Source organism: Crocodylus porosus, unplaced genomic scaffold (genome assembly GCF_001723895.1).
Source record: "Crocodylus porosus isolate Cpor-Errol unplaced genomic scaffold, CroPor_comp1, whole genome shotgun sequence".
NCBI lineage: Eukaryota > Metazoa > Chordata > Crocodylia > Crocodylidae > Crocodylus > Crocodylus porosus.
This window is the reverse complement of record NW_017728909.1, coordinates 62,248,405-62,273,447: the sequence shown is the minus strand read 5'-3', so window position 1 is coordinate 62,273,447 and position 25,043 is coordinate 62,248,405. Positions and strand designations below refer to the sequence as shown.

The 25,043-nt window shown below is 39.3% G+C and overlaps 1 protein-coding gene and 1 long non-coding RNA gene across 6 annotated transcripts in view; one reads left to right on the top strand and one right to left on the bottom strand.

Annotated features, from left to right (window-relative positions):
• FAM172A (family with sequence similarity 172 member A) overlaps nt 1-25,043 on the top strand; it is a 405,744-nt gene that overhangs the window by 98,646 nt on the left and 282,055 nt on the right. For all 5 annotated transcript variants that reach the window (XM_019532373.1, XM_019532374.1, XM_019532375.1 and 2 more), the window contains 2 exons: nt 760-825; nt 14,645-14,836. In XM_019532373.1, coding sequence (XP_019387918.1) covers nt 760-825; nt 14,645-14,836 — 258 coding nt within the window. The remainder of the gene's footprint in view (nt 1-759; nt 826-14,644; nt 14,837-25,043) is intronic.
• LOC109308112 lies at nt 7,311-9,383 on the bottom strand. The gene is made up of 3 exons (XR_002100493.1): nt 9,372-9,383; nt 9,149-9,154; nt 7,311-7,579 (listed from the first exon to the last, which is right to left on the bottom strand). It is a non-coding gene; the product is annotated as an uncharacterized LOC109308112 (long non-coding RNA).

Sequence of the window (25,043 nt, the reverse complement as noted above, 5' to 3'; positions counted from 1 at the left end):
GAACTCCAAAATTAATGTATCAATTTTCTCAGTATGTAAGGGTAAAAAAAAGTTTCCCAAGATATTTTGCATACCTTTTAAGTCCCGACAAGCTTTGTTAAATTTGAAGTAGCGAGGAAGGATCTCTCAATGTTTAGTGTGGCTATGTTGATTTTTGCTGGGTCTTTTCACTAATTTTTTTTGCTTCAAGTCTTAATTTCAGCTTTATTTCTACTTGAGGACTACAGGCTTAACCCTCTCCCTCTCCCTCTCCCCCCCGCCCCCGCTTGGTGGGGAAAGTCAAGGTTTTTTTTTCCTATTTAGAACACCTTTGACCTGCCCCTCTCCTGTTCAGTGAATAGAAATGGCAAGGGTGACTGTGTAGCTCATGAAGTGAACCTGCAGGGGAGAGGGTTTCAGGAGCCCTGCTCATGGAAAAAATGCTTTTAAAGTATTTCTTTGAAAAAAGAGAGCCTTTTTCGTACCCCTGAGTATACATTAATTGGTCATAATCCTTAGTTTTGAGGCACATAATTATTCACACAGCAGCAGGTGGTGGAGTCACAGGTATAGTTAGGATTGCTTTGTACAAGCAAGCTGCATATATTAAGAGGAAGGGAGGAACCTTTTTCATGAAGCTTCATGTCTTGTAATTAGTTATATGAGCAAAATATGCACAAATATTTGAAAGAAATACTTTTTGATCAACCTACTTCTCTAAGACTTACGAATGAATGAGCAATTTGTGTAAGTGCCTTAAATTCTGTTTCCTTTTTGCAGATCATTACTAAATATATCTATGGACTACTGGAAAAGGAATGCCACTTGAAAAAAGTAACTCTCCCAGTAAGTCAGTTTTTTTCAATCTTGCCATTTGTTTGGTACTGCAAATTGCACACACAGACAAGAGTCCCTGCCCTGAGGAGTTTGCAGCTGGATGATGGGCACAGATAATACCAGCTGTGCTTCGGGCCCAGAGAAGGTGCTGACTTGGAACAATAAATGCATGCAGCATGTGCACACACAGGCAAAGAAATATGTTGGCAACTGTGTCTATCTGTTTTTTAATGTATCTGATCTACCTGGGTGTGAGGGAATTCTGTGGGGGCCTCAAATTCACTTTTAGTCCTGCAAGAATGAGATAGCAGAACTTTAAAATTGTAATAGGTTTGCATAGGAAACTATAAATTGCTTTGAGAAGCGTTTATAGTTCCCCTGAGATCCATGCAATTGGACTGAAAGAACGAAAGGCAGCTGGCTTTACAGGCAGAGGAATAAAGAGAAACCCATAATAGTGGTCTCAATCAAATATTTTAAATACCTTTTTAAGACAACTTTTAATAATCTTTTCAGTATTATGAGGCATGTATGTGAGTACATGAGGGTGGTATATTATCATCAGTCAGGAATAATGCAGCTATCCTGAAATCACACATATTAAAATATTTATATCTATACACATACTGTACTCTGCAATTACAGTGTATTTTTGTATTGTTGTGAGAGATAGTCGTGACCTCTGTATGCAAGCTGCCCAACACTTTCCATTATAAAGGATTCTTATGATCTTTGAAAAGCTCTCATACTTCCACTGTTCATGGTAGGCCTTTAATATTCAGTGTGAAAGATCACTTTGGGCTACACAACTGTCTTTTATTTTGTCCCCTGAGTTTCCCTTAAGATTTGGTAGAATATGAAGCATTACAAATTCTTATTTCCTTCTCTTGCTTCAGGAAAATGTTGGCAGCCTTCCAAAACCTGGTCTTGGAAAAAAAGAGTATTCCAAGATCAGGTTTTGCCACTATCATAGCAGCAAGAACAGAAAATACTGTACTGGAAACACTAGAAAGCCAGCAGTGAGGGGAAGAGAGCTGGATTTGTCTCCCTTCTCAATTCTCAACCTTGTAAACCCCAGACTGAGCACATAGCACAAATGGTTCTCCCTATGCCTGGAGGCACTGTCTAGAAAGCTGTTCTTCCTACTTCCAGATTCCTTGGGTATGTCCACACAACATAGGCAGTACCTTACAGAGATACCCTAACCAGCTTTGAATCAGCTGGCTTGGGTAGCAGAGAGCAGTAGTTGTGTTAGTGCAGTGCTCAACCCAGGATTGTAGTAGATCCTGTTTTTCCAACAATGCTAATTAGATTGCGCAGATACTGCGCTTTCGAGGAGTCAAGCATGCTCATTCAGAGATAGTGTGGGTATGTCCACAAAATTTCTTTATTCAGTACAGACGCCTTTAGAGAGAGACAGAGGATGTGTGTTTTAACTTCCTCAAGCTAAAACATGAGACGGGCATGAAAACCAGATCCCTGCTTCCTGATCAAGTATTCTGATCTTTACACTGTTATATATAAGCAGGACATCAACACCGTGAGACTTTGAAAAAGAAAAATGAACTAGTCATCTCTATCCAAAACCATATTTTACTCATAAATCTAGAATGGGATTTGGTGCTGGGAATCCCAATCTCACATACATGCTTAAGTCTGAGAGAAGAGTGGGATTATGTTGGAAGGACTATAAAATAAATAGGTTAGTTAGTAGTTGAAGAACCATATGATCAGAACCTTTGCTCACTTTACACTAGTTTTTAGCTTTCAGAAAGCCATCACTTCCCCTTTCAAGAATTCACAGCTCTATCCCTTTCTTTTTTCAGTAACAATTTATTCCATTCACTCTGTTTTCCACTCACCACTTATTCCTCCAAATTCTTTCTCCTATGGGCTTCTGGGCTGAATCTTCTCTTGTAGATTTCTTAGAAGTTAACATTTTTCATCAAAGAATTTCAAGACTAATGTTTCATGCAACTATTTCATACTGACATAGAAATTAAAAAATAAAAAAATTCTGAAACCCACAAAACTTGCAAGGTTGATTTTTTTGAAAAGGAGACAGATTCTTACAGTTTTTGAGCTGCCCAAAACTAGAAGTTGACTGGGTGTGTATAAAAGCCAAATAAACATGAACAGGATTTCAAGCAAATTGATACCACACTTTCAGAAAGGCTTGAAAGAACAGTTTAATTTAACGTATATATTAGTAACTTAAATATACTGCAAGATATATGTAATACACAGAAATAAAATCCATGATCAAACATTGCATCTCCAGTAACATACTAGTAGAATTTAGAATGATTTAACTTTCCTAGCCACAAAGCTGAAATTACTGAAAGCTTATATTTCATATGAATTGCAATACTGGCTCAACTTGTTAAACTAAACTACTTTATTTACTTGAGTACAAGATGAGATTTTTTTTCCCCCAATTGGCATGGTGAAAAAAGCTCCTCATTTTATAATCACATACTAGGAAATCTCACTAAATACAATATCTGTTATTAAACTGCTGCCAAAAAAGCATGTGCTCAGCAATGGAAGCCACCTATAAACTATGAAGTTGATTAAATATAGCCAACACTCATAGAATCATAGAAAATTAGGGTTGGAAGGGACCTCAGGACGTCATCTAGTCCAGTCCCCTTCTCAAAGCAGGGCCATTTCCAACTAGATTAACTCAGCCAAAGCTTTGTCTAACTGGGTCTTAAAAACCTCCAAGGATGAAAGTTCCACCATCTCTCTGGGTTACCTGTTCCCGTGTGTTACTGCTCTCCTAGTGAGAAACATCGTCCTAATATCTAACCTAAACTTCCTTTGCTGCAACTTGAGACCATTGTTCATTGTTCTGTCATCTGCTACCACTGAGAGCAGTCTAGCTCTGTCCTCTTTCAAACCTCCCTTCGAGTAGTTGAAGGCTGCTATTAAATCCCCATCTCAATCTTCTCTTCTCCAAACTAAATAAGCCCAGTTCCCTCAGCCTCTCCTTAGAAGTCATGTCCCCCAGCCCCCTCACCATTTTTGTTGCCCTCCACTGGACTCTCTCCAATTTGTCCACATCCTGTCTGTAGTGGGAGGCCCAAAACTGAACACTGTACTCCAAATGTGGCCTCACCAGTGGTGAATGCAGGGGAATAATCATTTCCCTCGCCCTGCTGGCAACACACCTACTGATGCAGCCCAGTATGCTGTTAGCCTTCTTTGCAACAAGGGCACACTCTTGGCTCATATTCAGCTTATTGTCCACTGTAACCCCCAGGTCCTTTTCTGCAGAGCTGCTGCCCAACCAGTCAGCCCCCAGCCTGTACTAGTGCATGGGATTGTTCCATCCTATGTCTGTGTTGACCCTCATATGATTTCTTTTGGCCCAATACTCCAATTTGTCTAGGTCACTCTGATTCCTAGCTCTACCCTCGAGCATATCTACTCCCCACAGCTTGGTGTCATCTGCAAACTTGCTGAGGGTGTACTTTATGTCATCTTCCAGGTCATTGATGAAGACATTGAATAAAACATGGCCCCAGGGCCAACCCCTGGGGCACTCCACTTAATACCAGCTGCCAACAAGACATCAAGCCATTGATTACTGCCCTCTGAGCCCGGTGCTCCAACCAGCTTTCTATTCATCTTACAGTCCATTCATCTAGCCTGTACTCCCTTACCTTGCATTGAACATAACTATAAAACACATGACCCACATTGGGCAAATATGCTGATAGGAACTTTTTTTTTTTTTACAAGTGATATTAAAAATACACTTATCACCCTAGACTTACATAATGTCACCTATTAAGCATCCTTGTTTTACCAAAATTTCATATTGCAAAAACAACTACATATCCAGAAACATACAGCTACATATATTAAACCCTTAAACAACATACATGAGCTTCCCACCAAAGAGTTACTGAACTTATTTTCATGTAGAAACCTATGAAAAACTATTAGCTCAGCAACCACCTGAAACTCTCCATCCCTCCCATCAGTCCTTTCTGTTGGTTTAGTGAAACCAGCATGTCCAGTCCTTTTTCCTGCATTTCTTCTTTGCTGCTTCTCCTCAGATCTCTTACTTGTCCCAATCAATGTACAATTTCAGTGAATGTAGCCCCAGGTTCAGGCACTTCCTTTCAGTGAAAGCCAACCCCTTAAATGGAAGTTTCCATAAATTAGTTTTAAGCATGCTAATAAAGTCCTTAATAAATTTCCTTCAGTCCCTTTGGTATGAGTCCATATAATACAGGGGCAGGCAATTATTTGCGATGGGCTGTGGTGCCTGGGCAGCATGACTGGGTCTGGCAGCGGTAGTGGAGACACTGGCAGCAGCAGCCAGGCAGAAAGATCTACTGCAACAGGGGCTGCCAGAAAGCTGGGGCCAGCCACTGCACCACCCCACTGTGCCCAGGGGTGGTGGGATAAACTGGATGAGTCATGGCCTGGGCTACCCCCTATGCTTGGGCTGGGTGGAGCTGGGGGACCTACCGTGGGCTAGATAGGATCTCTTGGTGGCCTGGATCTGGCCCGAATGCTGTATTTTGACCACCCTTGATATACTGCCATCTCCTGAGCTAACAATGGGTTTATTTTGGTGATGCTTAGAAAGCAGTGGACCTTTTCCAACATCCCCTTTGCATGCGTACACTCCCAGAACACGTTGCACCATTTCATCTTCCCCACACCACTCGCTTCAGCATCTAGATGAGTTCGTCAAGCCCCATCTGTGTTGCAGCTCTCACTGGCAAGATATTTCTCACAATCATGCATGTTAAGTCATCATGTTCCCCTCCTAGTTGTTTACTTCCCACAACTCCCCGCACCTGCTTCACTTGTTCTTCCAAGAAGTTTCTCATTGGTGCCATTCTGTCTCTCTCCTTTAGCGCTTTCACCAATTTCTTATGATTGTTCAAGACCTCCATTCCTACCTTTCCTACTTTATATCTCTGCATGAAACTTTCCATCCTGATGTAATGACTCATTGGTTGCCATGCATATGGACTCTCCAGAGACATCTGATATACGCCTCATTTCCTCAAAATTGCAGCTGTGTGAAATTGGGTGGTGTTATGCACTGCTTTTCTCTCTCCCTCCATTATCGCATTGCATACCACCATATTTTGCATAGACAAATAATCCCAAATTTGGCAGCCCCCATTTCCCCATCTCTCTTGCTTTGTACAGTTCAGATCTAGCCAACTTTTCTAGTTTGGCATTCCAGAAGCTCACACACATTTCCCTCTGTACTTTTGCTATCTGCCGCCACATTGGTGGGAATATAGTTCTTGTATATAGAATAATTGGCAGTAGCACAGCATTAACCACCGCGACTTTTCTGGCAAAGGAGAGCATCCTTCAGGATCATACCCAAAGCATTTGCCATACCTTTGTCGTTACCTTTTCCCATGTTGTATTACCTTTCCCTCTGGCATCGCATAGGATCCCAAGTACTCTAATTTCACTTTCTCTTATTTAAAAGCCCATCTTTTCCAAGTCCCTCAAGTTCCCCACTCCCAATCTGGTCCTTCTCAATCTACTTAGTTTAGCCCCTGTTGCTTCTCCATACTCTGATGCTTTAGCACCCTTTGCATTGAATGTCTCTCTAACTACTACATTTATATCATCCATGTTTAATATACTTTTTACCTCTCCCCCTCCTGGTATCTTTATTTCGCTTAAGACCTTGTCTCTTATTTTTTGAGCTAATGGTTCCGTGCTACACACAAATAGTAGTTGCCTCACTCCTGTATGGATTTTAAAGGCTCTGTTTAGATGGCCATTAATTTGTACTTGATTCTCCGCTTCTCTATACAATAGCCTTATCCAACATATAAATTTCTCTGGGAACCGTGTTTTTCCTAGCACTTCAAATAAGTAATGATGATCCAGTCTGTCATATACTTTTTCTAAATCTATGTTTGCTATAACTGTGTTTGTTGTCCTTAATTAGATGTGGGGCGGTGTATCTCTGGTCACTCTGATTGTTTTGGAGATCCTTCTACCTGGTACTGTGTATACTTAGTTTTTATGTACTATTTTCTGGAGGTTTTTCCTCTTCCTCAAAACCAGTGTCTTGCTCATTAACTTATAGTTCATATAAAGAAGTGTAATCAGTCCCCAATCTTTTAGGAGTTTCTTCTCCCCTTTCTTGAAGAGTAAGATCGCAGTGCCTGTTGTAAAATCTTTCCCTGCCACCTCTGTTCCCCCAGAAACTCACACTATATTCCTCCTTACCCATGCTCAAAAATTCTTGTAAACTTCCATAGGTAGTCCATCTTCTCCTGGTGATTTCTCTTGTTGAAAGGTTTTTTAGCACTCTTCCACTTCCTTTAAGCTTATCTTTTCTTCCATCTTCTTTTCTTCATCCTTTACTTTCTCTTCAGTCTCTTCCAGAAAATCTTTTATCTTCTTTCTGCCTATCTCCTTATTTTGATATAGGTCGTCTTCTTGTTCTGATATAAAATCTTCTTGTTGCCTCTTAACACCTCCTCCTGCTTTTCCATCCAGGTACTACCTTCTTTCTGCACCACTTTTAATTCTCCTTTCACTGTCTTCACTATAGCCGAAAAGTATCGGGACTACTCTTCTTTTTCTTCTGCCCAGGGTGCTTGTGCTAAAAACATTTTCTCTTGTTTTTCTTTTAAACCAGCTTTCTATCTCTTGCCTTGTTTCTTCTAGTTCTTCTTGTACCTCTTTTCCTTCTGCAGCTTCCTTTAGCAGCTTCAGCATCTTTCTTTGTAGCTCTCTCAGCTCTTTTGTTCTTTTCCTTGTAGTTCTTCAGCTTTCCTTCCTGAAAAATTCCCAGCCTCTTCTTCATCATCCACCATTCTCTGGTACTCTTAAAATATTTCTTCAATGTTCTCCACCCCTCATAGTGTCACACGTATGCTTGACATATCTTTTCGCCTTGTAACAGTCTCACACTTAACTTTCTCAGTTCTGCTTTCAGCATTCGATGATTACTAAATGCTACAAATATGATTTCTTTCTTCTGTATCTCTGTTTCTTTTGATACAAATACACATAAAGTCAATTCTTGATTGTTTCTTTCCACTGAGGTCAGTGCTAGTGAAAACTTTTCCCACTTCCCACACTTTTTTTTGTGACTCTAATTATATTTGTTAACAATCTGGATGAACTGTCTAAATTTCTATCTCCTCCTTTCCTTGTTCTGTCACCCACTTCTGTTATGCAATTGAAGTCCTCCACTATTATCCACGGTCTCTCTCTGACTACATAAACTGCTAAGTTTCGAAGCAGAGCCTTCCTCCCCTCCCGCTCTGGTGGTGCATATGTGTTGAAAACTTCTAATTCTTCTCCCCCAACTGATATTATCATTTGCAGCGGTCTGCCACTGATGATGTCTTCCACCTGCTGTCCTTTCACCTTTGGATTCTTGAATAGTATTGCCACTCCAACTGCTTTGTTCTCATTTGTCCCTGACCACCAAGATGGTCCCCATCTCCACCCCTTTTTCAAAATGTTTATAATCCCTCTCCCCTCATACCACATTCTTGTAGGTAGATTATGTCTGCCTTTGCTTGATTTAACCTTGGTTTGACCTGCTCCCATCTTTTCCATGTTAAGAAATTCCTGACATTAATTGAAGCTATAATCAGTGGAGTTGTGCTTATGTTAAACTGAGTGGACCTGCCCCCTTAACGATTCTCTGTGCCACAGCTCATTGTGGTTGACACCAGCCCTGTTGCCCCCTTCATATACCTGCTGCTCTTGCAAGCTGCCTGATCACTTTTGCAGCTAGGAAGGCTTCCTTTTTCTTGCCTCTCTGCCACTTTCCGCTGCCTGCTTTCCACTCTGGCTTGGAGCCCAGGAGAGTTAATGGCAGGATCTGTTCTCCGGCTCTGACTCCAACTCGTCTCCCCCTTTATCAGGTTTCTTTTTCCTGACTTTCTGTCCCTTCACTTTCTGCCTTTTCCCTGACTGTCCATCTGGCTCTTTTTCTTGCTGCATATCCACTTCTGTTGTCTGTTGGGTGTCTTCCTTCTTCCCTTCTCCCATCTCCATGTCTTTCGATCCTTTGTTGCATTTCCCTCTTCCCTTTCCATTTCATCACTACTTCTCTCTTGTGCAGCTTTTATTACAGAGATTCGGCTTCCCTCTATCTCCGTTTCTCCCTCCTGTGCAGTCTCCCTAATTTTTCTATCTCAGTCTCTTCCCGCTCCTCTTCTTCACTGTTGCCTTTCTGATTCTTGTAGTTCGTTGCGGGGGTGGGGAGTGGTCTGACATTTGTTGCAAAAGCTGTTGGGTACTTGCAGTACAAGTACCCCTCCCCCACACAAATAGTGGATTTTATGAACTCCTGGCACTCTTCTACTCTGTGCTCGTTCCTTCACACCTGTAACATGCTATGAGGGGACAATGTGCAGTCAGGTTCCCTTCTTTCCCCCATCTGCTACTTTGCTTTGATTGTCCACAATATATTATAAAACCCTGATCTGGCCCTATCTGGACCACCGAAGGGAGGTGCTGCACCCCATCTGGGCTCCACTCTTTTGGTTTTAACACTGCTCGAGCCCTCCACTGTCCCATCCAAATACCATATTTGTCCTTCACTTTCTCTACCCACAGAACTCTTTGCACATATTTTTCCAGGCACCTTTCTATGTCCTCTCTCTCTAATGTATCCATATACATCTGGACAGTAACCACTCTTCCTTTAACTGTTCTGCTGCTACAAGCTTTAACCTTTTTAATTTCTCCCTGCTCCCTTTTTATGGAAATTTCACCCAAAAATTGGTCATACCCTTCTTTGTTCCAGTAAGTCAGTTGCCATATCTTTCAGCTGGAGAAAGCAATCATGCTGGTGAGATGTTCCTACAGTATTGCCTGCACCCCCAATATCTGAAACAGTACCTTCTCCACAAATTTGTATTTGTTCATAGCCAATCCCTTCTGTATCCCATTGCCAGTTAACGTTGCCCATATCCATAGTCCCTACTCTGGACCAGCATCCTATGGTATCTCTTCTATATCTTTCCACCATGCCACTCCTGTTGGGCTAGCCTTTTGTTGTGTTCCCAACCATCCTTCTCCAGCTGCTCCTACTCTCTCTCCTGCTCTCCTCTGCTTCTGCCATCCCTCTGGCCTCATCTTTCTAACTGCTGCCTTCTTTGTCACTGCCTCTGTTGCTTTCCTTCCTTCACCTTTGCTGTCTTCTTTTCTCTCTCCTTTTCCTTTTCCACCTTTATCCACTCTTCTTCTGTCTCCAGACCTTCATTTCTGCTCTTCATTTCTCTTTCCACCTCCTGGCTGTCAGGCACCAGTGCCACTCTTTTGAGTTTCCCTCCTCTACTCCTGCCATCCTGATGTTCCATTGATTTTTCTCTGCTCTTAAGGCATTGATGAGGTTCATTGCCAATCACTTAATGTTAGCCAAAAGGCCGAGATGCTGATGGGAACCTACCACATGGATAGGTTAGTGCAACCCATCTGAATATGGCATATGCTGGTGCCTATTAAGTGCAGTCCCCCTCACAGTCCACCCTTTCAAGTCGTGCTGAACCACAACATTGCATACAGTTCACCCAGAATCCTTTTGTTGTGCCCTCTCTCAGCCTGGTAAATATGATTGGTGTGACTCAATCCTCTATAAGGTGAAGCTGGACCAGGTTGCCCTGCGCCTCATCTGCATATAAATTTTTGGAGCATTCCAGGATTTGCAACAAGAATGCCCAGTTCCAGTGATGGGTGATGAGGGGCTAATTAGCACAGGGATGATTTGCAGGTGGCAGGTTACACACATACTGAGCAGTGCTGAGCTGTGGGGTCACCATGGAAAGTAGGGCCACACTAATCATTTGCCCCAGGCTGAGAGAGGGTGTGACACAGGGATTCTGTGTGAACTGTATGCAGTGTCGTGGCTCACTGTGGCTTGAAATGCTGCTGATTCTAGTAGGTGAAAAAGTGTTGCTCAAAAGTGTATTTATGTAGTAAGTCTATGGATATTATATATAAATTGCTATAGCCATGTTTAGTTTCAGATTTATTGTTTCCAAATTTGCTTCTCACTTCCACGTGCTCAGGGAGAGTAAAGTCTGACAGTAAGGGGAGGAGGAAGGGGCTGCCAGGGGAAAAAGTTTGTGGGAAGCAGAGAACAAAGGGCTACCTGATCTCCCAGCTTTATTTTCCCTGCTGTAGGTGGGGGGAAGCAAATTCAAGGCAAACCTCCAATAATTAGATTCTATAACTGGAAAATTATAACACATCTATAACTTTTCCATATATAGAATCTAATTATTGGGGGGAGGTTATCTTATAATCAGGCTCATTTTCTATTCGAGTAAATATGGTAATTGAAATTGAGACTTTTACTGAATTTATTTAATCTATATTTAAATAAAAGATCAGTGTTAAGTGTTCACAGGCAAATCCAAAACTGAGAATTGTTAATAAATACAAATTGCTTTCTGCTGTCTCACTGTGACTAGAAATAAATGGTATTCTAGGTTGATTTGTCAATAAAGTGAGGTGTGCACAAGAGTGACCTTTATGTGCATTCCTTAGTGAAAGCTTCATTTAATGAATTACTGCTGTTTGAAGACAAATTGGTTTGAAGAAAAGTTTCCAAATGTAATTAAGTTGAGGAAGGGAATGAAGATTTTGGGTTTTTTTTTAAACCTATACAGTAGATATTTTTAACTTTATTTTTAATTAACCTATTTACAGGAGTGTGAACTAGTAAATATATTTTCTTATATATGCAGTTACAGCATTGTATTGAAATGTAGAACTAAATTATACCTTTGTCTTTCTGGATGATAAAAGTGCATTGTTTTATTTCAATTATAGCAATTTCTATCTTAAGTATTGCATATTAAGATATTCTATCTTAAGTATAAGCAATCTTTATCTCAATATGTAAGACAGAAATGATCTACATTACCATTTGAAACACCATTTAAGACCTTTTGTGTCCTCCTGTCCTCTTGACGTGGCTTCATTCTTTCTTTATATGTTTGTTAGGTGCTGGGCATATACACTGTAAGCACTTTAGGTGCTGTCTTCCCATCTAATTGAATGAGTCAGAGAATGTTTGGGGAAGGGTGGAGAAGGGAGTAAGTACACTCCTTATTTTAAGGAGGGGAAACCAAAGTTGCAGTTTTTATGCTGAGTCAAAATTTTTATGCAACTTCAAAATGTTATGCTTATTTTGGGGGTAGAATTATGAATTGCAAATGGATTAAAGTTTTAGATTTGAAGTTAGGTGCTGTATACAGATGTGATCGTTTGAACTTTGAGTGAGTAATTCTCCAAGGAGACTCACCATTAGATGCCTAATTGTGTGAATACTACTGTTTGCACTAATAACATTCACGTTGCATGAATTTTGGAGATGAAACCAAGTCATATTGTCTCTCTCTCTCTCTCTCTCACAAGACATATTGGTTTGTTCAAATTTTTAGCTTAATTTTAAAATTATTCTGATATGTTAGTATTTTGTTGCCTCAGAACTTAGATAATTAAAGGACCCATTTTTTTCAATACAAGCCTTGATTTACTCCTGCCAATCATACAGCTAAAATTGTGGCCCCACATAAGAGCCTTCTTCCCTTTTCAATTCTTTCTTATGTATGTAAGACTAGGAGAGGAGTAGATGGAATATTAGGCTGTGCCCACTCAGTGTTCAAACCAGTATACTTATGCTGGTTCTATGGGACAGGCACATTACACCTGAAATGAGGTGCTTCACTTCGCAGACAGGGGACATTGAGGCCTGGATTGTGGTGTTCTGTTTCACAGGGCTCATACAGACATTCAGTTTCTCCTGGAAAAGTTACTGCTCTCCATGGAGAACCCAGAAGTGTGCAGAATTTTATGCTTTTTCTCCCAGAGTAAAAATGGCTGCTCCAGGAGAAAAATAACCTGGGAACAACCAGAATATCCTCTGGGAGAATAAATGCCACATGCCATGAATTCAGTCATAAGAAAACATAGTCCTTCAGCATTCTGCCCCTGTCACTGCGCCACAGGGAGACAGCGTATTGCTTGTTGGACTCTGCTGCTGCTGCAGCAGGAAGTGGCGCACACCCCTTTTACAATCCCCACATTGTGCTGTAGGGAAACAGAGGTTACCTGTGGGCAGGCTGCGTCAGCCAATCAGAGCTACCCTATGCACTGCAGCCATCTGTTGCCAAACAGACTAGGGAAGCCTGCAGAGCATGCCGAAATGTCTGCACAGTCCCGTTCCCTTCCCTTCCTTTCCTCTCTCCCCCGCAGGCTGTAAACTGCTCTTCAGGGCTCAGCATTCAATTGTCTGTACCCACAGCTCTGGAGGAGTTTCTCTATCAAGAAAATAGCCTTGGGAGAATTCTCCCAGATTATTTGAATGTGTGTACGCAGCCGCAGTCTACCTCTTGGTCTGCTCCTGGGGCTATGCAGCAACACATTGCCTCTTCATCAGTGCTCACAACAAAGCCATTATTTACTCCAAAATTGAATGAAGATATTTTATTGCATAGTTTATATGCAGGTACTATTTTACTAACTTTATAATTGACTGAATTTACAATGTGATTTCTTATTTGGATTATTAGAGCCTTGTGTTGCTGTGATTGAAATGGAAGGGTGTATCAGTTTTCATTTTCTATATATTTTCCTCGTGAATCTATTATTGCAGCTTCTGGCAAATAAGATGTGACAAATTACTTGACATTTTTTCTCCCTGATGATCCTTTTATGGACTTTCATCTCTGCCAGTAAATTTACGTGAGCAACTGAAGTCTATGGCTCCTTTTGTATTTTTATAATTTTTCATGCTTCCTACCTCCTATCTCCTACTTGTGTATGATAAATTGCTTATAAATCTCCTTTGGATAAGTTTTTTCTTAATTGTAATGTATTTTTTTGTTTTAAAGTTAGGACTTTGAGGCTTCAGGCTTCAGACTTCAGATAAGGACTTTAGTTCATGTTCAGCTATATTGTTTGCATAGTATAATTTAGCCTAACGCAAAACGTGTATACATTCTAATGGCCAGTTTTGAATTACAACTGTTAGCATTGGTGGATCTAGTATTTTGAAAAGGGGGGTTCAGATGGTGTGACATGTCATCACATATAACACACCACATTATGTTTCTCCAACTGGAGAGAAACCAGAAGCTTTACAGATATGTTAGCCCTATAGTATTCAGTTTAATGTCAAAGCAAAAAAAATATAACTATTGGAATGTGCACTGATATACTAGATTATATATAAAATATGAAAAGAACACAACAAACTAGGCAAAAATATTCAAAATATATTGTATCATTAGTCACATAGTCATAGTATTTAAATATATAGCTCTTATTCAGATTCATAAAATCAAATCTTGCTTCCTTGAGCATCTGGACAGTGCTGCCAGTACTGTTAGTCATTTCTACATGTGAATTAGAGTTAAGGCTTACAGCTAGAAGGAGTCAACAGGGCTATGTATTAGAAGAGAGATATTACCAGGAATGACTAACAGACAGGAAAATTTCAGAAGAAAAGGAAAGCTTGACTAGCAGAACATCAAGACCTTTACAAAGTATGATTGAAGGTCATTTACACCTGTGGAGTAGAGCGATATTAGCAGGAATCAGGGAGATGATAATGAGCCATGAAGTCAATTGACTGTTTCAGCACTGCCTGGCAGAAATGCTGTTGTCCCTCCCAGGCAGGTGGTTTTAAAGTTTGGATGGAGTAAGAATTAAAGGGGGCTTGCAGGGTGGGGGCGCAGCTGCCCCCCTCCCCCCTCCCAGATCTACCCTGTTAGTTTTTTAATATATTTTTGTTTTTATTTTGGAATGTGTATTTAATCGTATAATGATTTTTCTTTTTTTATTTCAGATAGATGCTTCTGAGAGTGAGCCAAAGAGTTTTATCTTTATGAGTGAAGATGCAATGATGAATCCTGATAAACTGATAGTTTTAATTCATGGTAGTGGTGTTGTCAGGGCAGGTCAGTGGGCTAGAAGACTTATTATTAATGAAGATCTGGACAGTGGTACACAGATACCATATATTAAGAGAGCTATTGAGGTAAGTAAATGTGTGTGTGTGTGTGTGTGTATTAACTATCAGTAATTCGTATTTTTTTGTTTTTTAAGCTATGTTAAATGGAATTCCCAGAAATTCATTATGTTCATGATTAGAATGGTTTCCTCCTTTTATTTTTAAAAATCTTTTTCAGATACTTTACTATAAAAGAGAAAGTTATTTTCTAGTGTATGTCATATGGTTGTGGTGGCACTGCTGTCTCATTTAGTGTGGCAGGTAGAGTTATAAAGCCTTCAAACTAAAAAGGAAGAATACAAAAAGAATTCCATGAGTTGTTAAGATTTGAAGTGTTTTCTTTTATATTTCATCAGATTTGTGTATTCTCACTCAAATGTCTCTTATAAAGCTCCTCTTAGCATGAGCTTTCATGATAACTTGATAACAGCAAGCTTTCTTAAGCATCTACCAAATTTTGCTAGTGTAGTATTTTTAGTTCACCAAATCTTATTATGGCAATTGCTTTAATTAGTGATATATTTTGCTTCATTTATCCATAGTTTAAAATTTAAGATGTTTACCATTTGTATGTTTCCTCCATATGGTAAAGGAAAAGTAGTAGCACAAGAAAGCAAAGTGCAACTTGTGCAGATTTTGGAACATTGTGACTATTAAAATTAAAATTCATACTTTCCTCCATAAAACACACTTAAAACTTCCTGTAAGAATCATTTGAAAACCATGTATAATGTTTTTAGTATTTTTGGATTACTTATACATTAACTTGAATGTGTTATTCTTAATGCTCCTGTTCATTACAGTCTTCTTATAAATGTTTTGCCAAGTGCATCTGTAATTTTTGCAGTGATGCTTTGTATGTTGTGAGCACTTTTTATTTAAATGTTTTTGTTAAAAGTTCAAAGTGAGGTCATCATCAAAATGTTGAGTGTAAGTGAAATAAGCACTTGGCTGTAACTGTGGAAAACTGGCTGGGATGCCAGTGATGGTTTAGTTTGTTCTGTGGCACACAATTTTCTGCTGAAGTATTGTACTTTGTGAAAGAAAAATATTAAGTAAGATTAAAATAAATGTTTAGCTTATGCTAAAGAATGGGATATGTTAATCAAGGCAGTAACTTTTTAGTAGATTCTGAAAGAAGTGTTAAGAGTTCTGCATTTTTAATTTGTTTATTTTTCCCAGAAAAGACAAAAAACAAAAAGCAAATACCTAAATGAACATAATCATTATGACTCGCACTAGGCTTCACAGTTTTAGTCCTCATAAATATAGTTCACATACCTGTGTTGTTGTTGATTAGTATCACCAAAATAACATAGCACTTATGGTTAAAACATTGGTAAATATATTATGTTATATATTTAGGTTTTATACCTAATACCACAGTAAAATGATTCACTAAATAGAATTAGAGTGTATGATGTGTTTGATACAATGACAGACTGTAGACAATTTTAATGTGTCTTAGAATCTAGATACTACTAAATACTTAGTGTTACTGACATATGACCCATACCTTTCCCCCCAGAAGTTAGACATCCAAAATCGGGTGTATGTCTAAAAGCTTTGTTGCACAGTTATTTTAGCCAGCTCAGGAAGCTCTTAACTCCTGGATTGTCCACACATTTAGATGTATAAACTAGTAGTAAGCACCTTTTAGGCATTTTGAAGTTATGCCATTCCTGGGCAAGTTTATCTCTGATCCCTATTACCCAGCTCATGTGGCCACTCCCCAGAGATAAACCACCCAAGTTTCAGTCCTTCAGCATCCCAGGATGTAGTGTCCCCTCCCCCCATCTTCTTGTTCTGTGTGGGCAGACTTTCTGCCCCCTGAACTCAACTGTCCATGGGGTGGTATGGGTACCTAGCCAAGTGCGCCTCCTGATCCTGGAGGTGTGACCTGGATGGGCAGTTCACCTGGATAAAGGCCAGTCCTGGATGGAGGGCTAGGGGTAGAGGAGTGTGGAGCAAGGTAGTGTGCTAGATTGTGGTTCCTATGAGATGGGACTTCCCAATCTCAATCCCAGTCCCAATCCCAATCTCAATCTTAATTTATTAAAACATGAGGCTTTCTTTAATGTACTTACTCTGTATTTCTTTTTAAATTTTTTTACTTCTTTTTATTCTATCCCTTAGTGACTTCAGTGACTGACTTCCTTCATTTCGCTACCCCCGAGCTACCATTCCTACCCATTGCCTTTCCACCTCCCATTTTACTACATAGTCCCCATCATTAAAACTCTCTCCCTTCCAGCCTCATGTTCTCCCCTCACTACCCCACCTACCCTCCATCAACCCGTCTTTCCAACCCTGGCTCACCAGCTCTCTAGTGGCAGCTCACAGCTGTAGCTCCTAGTTAAGCCCCTGCCCACCAACCCCCTAGTGACAGGTCACAGCTGTGCAGTTTGGGAAGAGTCAGAGAACTTGAAACTACTGTACATGAACATATAGCTACTGTAAACTCGAGCTAACAGTAACACCAATCAACATTTGAGAAGCTTATAGTGTAAAGTGTAACAAAGCCCTTAGTGAGGAAGCTGATTTCTACACCAGAATGAAGGCATGGGGACACTGGAATACCTGTTGGGGGTCTGCCTCCTTCCTGGCCCCATGCAACAGGGGAGGAATCTGTTCTTTAGCATCACTCACCTCCCCCTTCCTGTTCAGCCAAAAGTTAGAAGTTTAGCTCTGTCACCAAGATGAACATGGGCCGACAATGCGAGGTCACGGTCAGTAGGGCTAACCGTACCTTGTCGTGTATCCACAGATGCATCTCAAGCAGGGCCAAGGTCCTCCCCCTCTATGCAACACTGGTCAGGCCGCAGATGGAGTATTGTGTTCATTTCTGGGCACCGCAGTTCAGGAGGGATGCGGACAGCATTGAGAGGGTCCAAAGGAGGGCCGCTCGCATGATCTGGAGACAGCAGGGAAGACCCTATGAAGAGAAGCTATGGGACCTTAACCTGTTCAGCCTTCACAAGAGAAGGCTGAGGCGGGATCTGGTGGCCGTCTATAAACTCACTGGGAGAGACCCTGTTCCCCCTAGCGCCCCCTAGGGTAACAAGGAATAACGGCCACAAGTTGTTAGAGAGTAGGTTTAAACTAGACATCCGAAGGCACTACTTCATAGTCTAGACAGCTAGGATCTGGAACCAACTTCCAAGGCGAGTGGTGATAGCTTCTACCCTGGGGGGTCTTTAAGAGGAGGCTTGACGTCTATCTGGCTGGGGACATTTAAGCCCAGTTTTCTCTCCTGCCCAGGGCAGGTGGTCAGACTTGATGATCTACAAGGTCCCTTCCAGCCCTGCTTCTATGAATCTGTGAGCTGCTGGTGAAGTGCTAGTAGATTTTGGCTGACCTGTTCAGCGGCAGCTGTGACAGGGTAAGGCCGAAGAACAGACTCTGTCCTCCTTGTAGCCAGCATTCAGTCATGACTCTGGAAAAATCTTTTTTTTCTTCATTTTGCCTTCCCAAAATAAGGTGCCTCTTATTTGAGGGGCAGTGGTTGATATGTGATAAAATATGCTATTTATACAAATCAAACTCCTTTGAAGGTATTCAAAATCAGTCAAAGTGTGCTCAAGAAAGATAACATTGGGTGTGTCTCCATGAGCTGCTTACTGCACAGTAGACTACTTAGCTGTGCAGTAAATGTCACGTGTTTACATGTGTGCCCTTATTAGGCTGGATTAAACTAATTTACTCTGCAGCAGGATATTACTTGTAAATACAAGTAGTATCATGCTATGGAGTAAAAAACTCCACAGCAGTGGACCTGTAGATGCTGCCCTGGCTAGCTGGACTGTGATGGTGCTTCAGTGCAGGACTGCCTGCCAGCTAGCCCTGCACTGAAATACCCTCTTGCGCCAGCCTGTCCCTCCACTGCACATTGAGCCAGGGGGAGCAGCCCCAGGCTAGCTGGCTGACCCCCCTGGACCATCTGCCAGCCCGGGCTGCTCTGCCCAAGCTTAATGTGATGTGGTCCTGGAGTGCATTAATATTCAATGAATTGCTTTATTCAAGCGCATTAATATGCATGTGTAGATGTGCCTACTGTTAGCTATATTTTCATGGGGTATAGGCTGAATATGTGTCTAATAAAAAGGCAATCATATATTATTTGTCAAAGAGGTACTTAGCTATGTTAGCCTGAAGTCAGGCAGAAGGCAGGGCAGAGTGGCACCTTAGATGACATGGTTCAGTGAGGCAGCAACAGCCTATGGTAGCATCTGAGGAAGTAAACTGTTGCCTCTCTGAACCATGTTGTCTAAGGTGCCATTCTGCCCTGCCTTCTATTTAGATTAAATAGCTTGACTAGAATTTATTAAGTGATTACTTATGTTTTGCTGCTTGTCTTGGTTTTGATATTTGCCTTGGCTTTCTTCTAGGTCTTCTAATTAAGGAAAAGTCTTACTGTTTGCCAACATTTTCAGAACAGATTTCCTTGATAAGTTTACCAGACTGAAGGGGGAAGTGGGGTGCAACATGATATCTTACTTAAATATACTGCCTGAATCTCCTGAGAATAGTATCTAGGACTTAACATTTCTACTCACTATCGTGAGCAGGAAGTTTATATTGGTGACTTCCACTAGCATCAGGAAAACCTGATTTTCACTTATAAAATAAAAGATGTTTGTTACGTAGTTGTGAAAATAACATTTTAAATGATATCTGCACATAAACTGATACAGAGGGCAGTCTATCTCAATGTGCAGACAATTTTAGTACCTCTGTTGCTTCTCATGGATTTTCCAACTATGAAGTTAGTCAATGTAAGAATTGCATAAGTTTTTAGTGCTGCTATTCAGACTCCTCTAGGTGGTGGTGAAATTATCAAGGATTAGAGAAGTTTGTTTTTCACTTTGCAAAATGCTAATCAATACTAGAGCCAAAGAGACTAACTACTCACTGGGGAGAGCCTGAACACAGGGGCTAGTAAGCAAAGTCATGTCCTTACAACCAGAAAGCTGGGGGAGTAGCAGAGGGTTGGAGCAAGCTGGGGCATAAGGTGGAGGAAATGGACAAAAAAGGTTCCTTCTTTTACCTTCCAGCTAATGGAGTAAAAGGGCTCAAGGGAAAGGGTTTAAAATTTGTCAAGTCTATAACAGCTGGTTAAATGAAACCTCTAACAGAGCCCAGTGAAGGGCACCTAGGTAGACATCCCATCAGCTTAAGAGTCGCTTTTGTTCTTGCCTTTGCATTGCCCCTAGGCAGTGGCCTTTTTCCATCTTTTTTTTTTTTAATAATTTTCATTAGTATACTTAATCTTTTGAATAAAGAGTGTTGGTTAACATTTTCTAGACCTATGTATAACAGAGGGGAAGTGTTAAAGGGTATTTTAGAATGTAAAAGTTTGCCATTGGGAAAAAAAATTGGAGGAAGATGTGCAAGAGGAAAACTGATAAAATAAAGGAGAAATGTTAAAGAACTCAAGAAAAATGAGGAGAAAAGAGGTTAAAAGGAAAGAAGTAAACAGGCACTGAAATGTCACCTGAAAAGGCATGCCAAGATCTGTTTTCTGAATGTTATAAATTGAATTGGAATCACCCATATTCCTGGTGATTGGCTTAGCCATGGGCATAAATTAGGTTTTCTCTTTCTCTCACCTAATAATTATATAATTGTTTATAGAAAATGGAACACATCCAAAAGGAGAAAATGTGAGACTGTTTTTCTTTAGCTAAGCAGTGTGGGCACTTCCCTGAGATACGCGAGACCTGTTTGAGTCTTGAAGACCTCAGTCCTCCTCCTAGGTAAGGGAGGAGTAGAATCTTGGATTCCCCTATCCCAGCTGAGTGACCCAACAATCAGGCTGTTAGTTATGATGCATTATGAGGGATCTCTCTCAGCTTGCATGTTTTCATGAAAAAGTTGAAAGGTCGCAATAAAGTCTCAGCAGAATAGGAAAAATTTGGAAATGTCCAAAAAAAAGAGAATCCGTTTCCTATCATGTTATGCTTAGGAGATGAGTCAGCACTAGTATATTGCACCCTGGCTATTGAGTTTATTTCTTAGCTGGAGGGGGATGAGTATTCTTTTTTTAAAGTCCTGATAGTATTCTCCATGAGTATACTATGAAGTTTGTGAACTTAGGGATACAACTACATTTCAGAGATCTACAGAATTTCTTGCTCACTGTAATAAAGGAACCAGCAGATAAAGCTTTCAGAGTTTTCAGAACAGTTGAGGCAACACATAGGGATAAATATCAGATATAAGATACACCAGGATTGGCACTCTAACAAAAGTTATGGAATAAAAGAAACACAAGAGGCAATTTGACTAGTCCTTTAGGAATATTTTTATATATCAGTCATATCAGTACTATTGTTAAACACTGCTGATAATACTATTGTTAAAAGTGAATCAGCACAAGATAATGAAGAAGCTGGCTGCTACTTCCTGGTGTGATCTCTTCTGTGTTGTTTAGAGGAAAACATTTCTTACCTCAAGGTCTGAAAAGTGGGAGGCAAGGAGAAACTGAAGTTGATCTACCTGAGTAGGAAGCTTGTTCCTGGAGGAATAAGAACAAGGTCAACCAAAGTTTGGACTTTGAACAAAGATTTGGAATCCACATACCATTGACTCATTTTTCTGGAGACAGGATAGAGCACCAGTCACCAGTTCACTGCACCGCTTACTGTATTACAATAGGGAACCTCTTAGCTACTTTCTGTAGCTTTGGAAGCTTTTAGTATATCCATTGTCTAAACTCTCCATAGTCTCGAGAATGCTTAAAGTGAACTGTGGCATATTTTAGAAGAATATGTATTCTTCTAAATATTTTTAAATGCAGTTAGAATATTTTGGAATGCATTTAAATCATTTATAAAGTTTATAAAGTGTTACTTTTCAGTTGTTCAAGAATTACTTAGTAATTTCCTTTTCAGCACTATTTGAAAGGTTTTACTTAAAAGATGTTTAAAAAAAATAGAGAATGCATAATTCCTAATGGGGGTGGAGGGGTAATAGCATAAAAATGACAGCTTCCCCCTTTATGAAGAGTTGGTTATCTATTGGACAAAATACAACAGCAACCAGAAATTAATCTACCCATTCATGAATGGATTAAATATCTGGAGCTTATCTGACAAGGTCATTATACACAGAAATCTTTCAGCCATGTCTAATAAAACATAAGACTTTCAGCTATTGTTTTCTTCACATTCATAGTGTTTTACTCTATTCTCAGATCCATTTCTAGTAGGTAGTTTCTTTGGGTAATTCTTGATAAAGCTTCTTATTCATGGAAGTAGGCATTGCAAAAAATATTTTTTTTACGTAAAATACTCGTTTTTCTACTCAGATTTAATTCTAAGCTTCCAAAACTGTTTAGAATTGTTTTTGTAATTTTCACTAGGAATAGTGAACAAGATATGAGAGTATACAATTTTGGTTGTTTAATAACTGAGTTAAGTAGAACAACCAACTAATCCAAACCGGAAAATTGGAGGGACAGAGAGTGAATTTCTAGATCGTTTATTGGAGTTTCTGGTTAGTAATTTATTTTTTCAATAGTTTAATTATTTTAGGGCCTTGGCAAAAAACAGCCAGTTGCAAAAGCTGAGACTTAAATATTATGATCATTTTTATTGACTATGCTTGAAATACTATATACTAGAAATCCATCCTGGGGAACCAATTTAAGTTGAGCTAGAAAACAGAAAAATGGATAACATATATGGGTAAATATTACCTAACTTTGAATGTTCAGAACATATCATTTGTTAGATGAGGGGGAAAATACTGTTTATGCTTAGGTTACATCATTTCAATATGGGAATGAGGATGTTTTATATTGTTGCTTATGCAGTTATTTCTAACCTTCAGATAAATATTTTGATACATTTTCTGTTAAATACATTGGTGCAATAAGGCATTAAGTTGACTGCACATGATTATTTGCAAACTGTCGAAGTGCTTTATCAGTCACATAGGAATTGTTCAGTCATTGTTAAATTACTGTAAGTAGACATTTCATAGAAGTACCAATAATGTAGGTAAGTTTTTACTCTCAATCAGTAACAATCTGATATCAGTATTACATTTATTTAAGTAGAATACGTATGCAATATATATGTCTTAGTATTAAAATACAGCAATCTTGTTTTTAAAGCTATTTATTTCTAGTTTAAGTATCACTGTTAAAAGTTATTTTACAAGTATGAGATCCTTCTAAATATATAAATACAAGTTATGGTACCCTACTAAATGAATCTTGGAGGACAACTGGCCTAAAGCATATTAAACTCTGAAAGAAAACTGAAGAAGTATTGTAATTGTAATAGAAAATATATGTTGTATCTTCTAGCTTTTTGTCAGAAATGTACTAGTGTGAAATAAAGATTTCCAAACAGAAAAAAGTTATATAATTTATTATAATTAATACCAATTGATCTCAAAATACAGAATGTTATATAATAATCTTCATAGAAAATTCCTTAAGTGAAAAAAATGGAAGAAAAGGTTAAAAGCTGAGAGTAATATTGAACTGACAGAGTATATAAGCCCACACCAGCCCCCATGCCAGCAAAGGAAAACAATGAGATGACAGCTCTAGTGTTTGGAGAGAGGTTGTTAACGACAGCTTATTCCTTTATGATTTCAACTCTTGACAGAAGACAGGTCTGCTTGTTGCATCATGGCAGATGTATCATTACCTTCTGGCCCTGTCATGACTGAATTGGAAAAAACCCACTTGCAGTTCTGAAAATCCAATTACCTTCTGGAATTTTTGGGCACCATTTCTAAAATACATGCATAGAAATATATATGCCTTGTTGCAGTAGCTGTTTGTATCTACATTCTTTTGGTGTTCTTTCCTACATAATAATGAAACTGCTGAGTTAATTAAACATATGCTGACTTCTTGTATTCTAGTGAATAGCTTGCCTTAATGTCTTATTGCATCTTGCATTATTCTGTTTTTCCTTTATCTCTGACGCAAGCAAAATACTATTGAGCCTTTTTGTATACATCTGACTTGAAAAGATGAATGTTTCAAACCATTTATGTTTTCTTTTCACTGGTTAAGTATGGGGATGAAAACACACACTGAATATTTAAAATGGATCACAATCATTTTAGCAACAAAGTTTAATGTGAGGATAAAATGGTTTTCCTATTGCTTCATATGCATATTAGAATTCTTCTTTTTCCCTTCAACTTGTTGGATACCTAGCAGTGACTCTGGAGACTTAGAAAAGAGAAAGAGGGGGTGTGGATTTTTGAAAGTATGTCAAAAGCCTTGGGGTTTGGGTATGATCAGAATTTCAATAGGGGTTGAGATGAGTTTAAATGCATAGAAGGCGAACATAAAAATCTTGTTTAATTTCTGTCATGTTGTTCTTTTTTTAGTCACTCTGATGTCTTTTTCAAATCTGCTTTTCTCTCAAGCTTTGTGCTACTATATCCAAGATCTGGTTTTTTTCCCCTTTGTATTTCGTTTTAACTGCTGATCCCTTTTCTGTGGTGCTTCTGCCTTTAATATCAGCTGAAGCGGTCTGAATTGCTGAATCAAAGCCATTTTGGGAGAGAGACAGTGTTTAAGATTGTGCAGGGTGAGATTCTCTGGGTAGAAGGTAACACTTCCTGCAGTTATAATCAATGCACTTGACACTTTCAAAGGCAGGAGAAGCCATGACTTGCTCAGGGGTTAAACTTTTTAAATAACTTCCCTAGAGAAAAATGCCATCAATAAAATGGAATAATTAGTTCAAGTTTCTTGAGTAGCCTAGGTTTGAAAAGAAAAGATTAGAGATAGGTCAGGTTTGCACTTACATTGTATTTTCCCTTTTGTTTTTTTTCAACCCGTGAGCTTTTTTCTGAATGTTATGTGGTGCTACAAAATCAATCCATGGCAAGATTTATTTGGTTTTAACCAAAACCTGTATTTTAATTGGTTAAAGTATTCATATTTCTGTGGTCAGATAACTCTAAGGATTATTGACCTCCAGTATTGTAATGTTTAGGTTTGCTAAATAAATCACTTAAATTATAGTCCTTCTTGTTCAGATAGGTATATCTTGATGTTTTAGCTTTAGCTAATAAGCATAAAACATATGTCTCATCTACAAATGGTGGAAGAATAAGAGAAGTTAATAATATTTTAAAGAAAATAGTGCTTTGGGTCACAGAAAGCAAGATAATTTATAAGTTAATACACTGAAGTGGTGTTAATATTATTTTATTCTTAATACTTGATTTCCATGATTACTAAATATATGGTGGA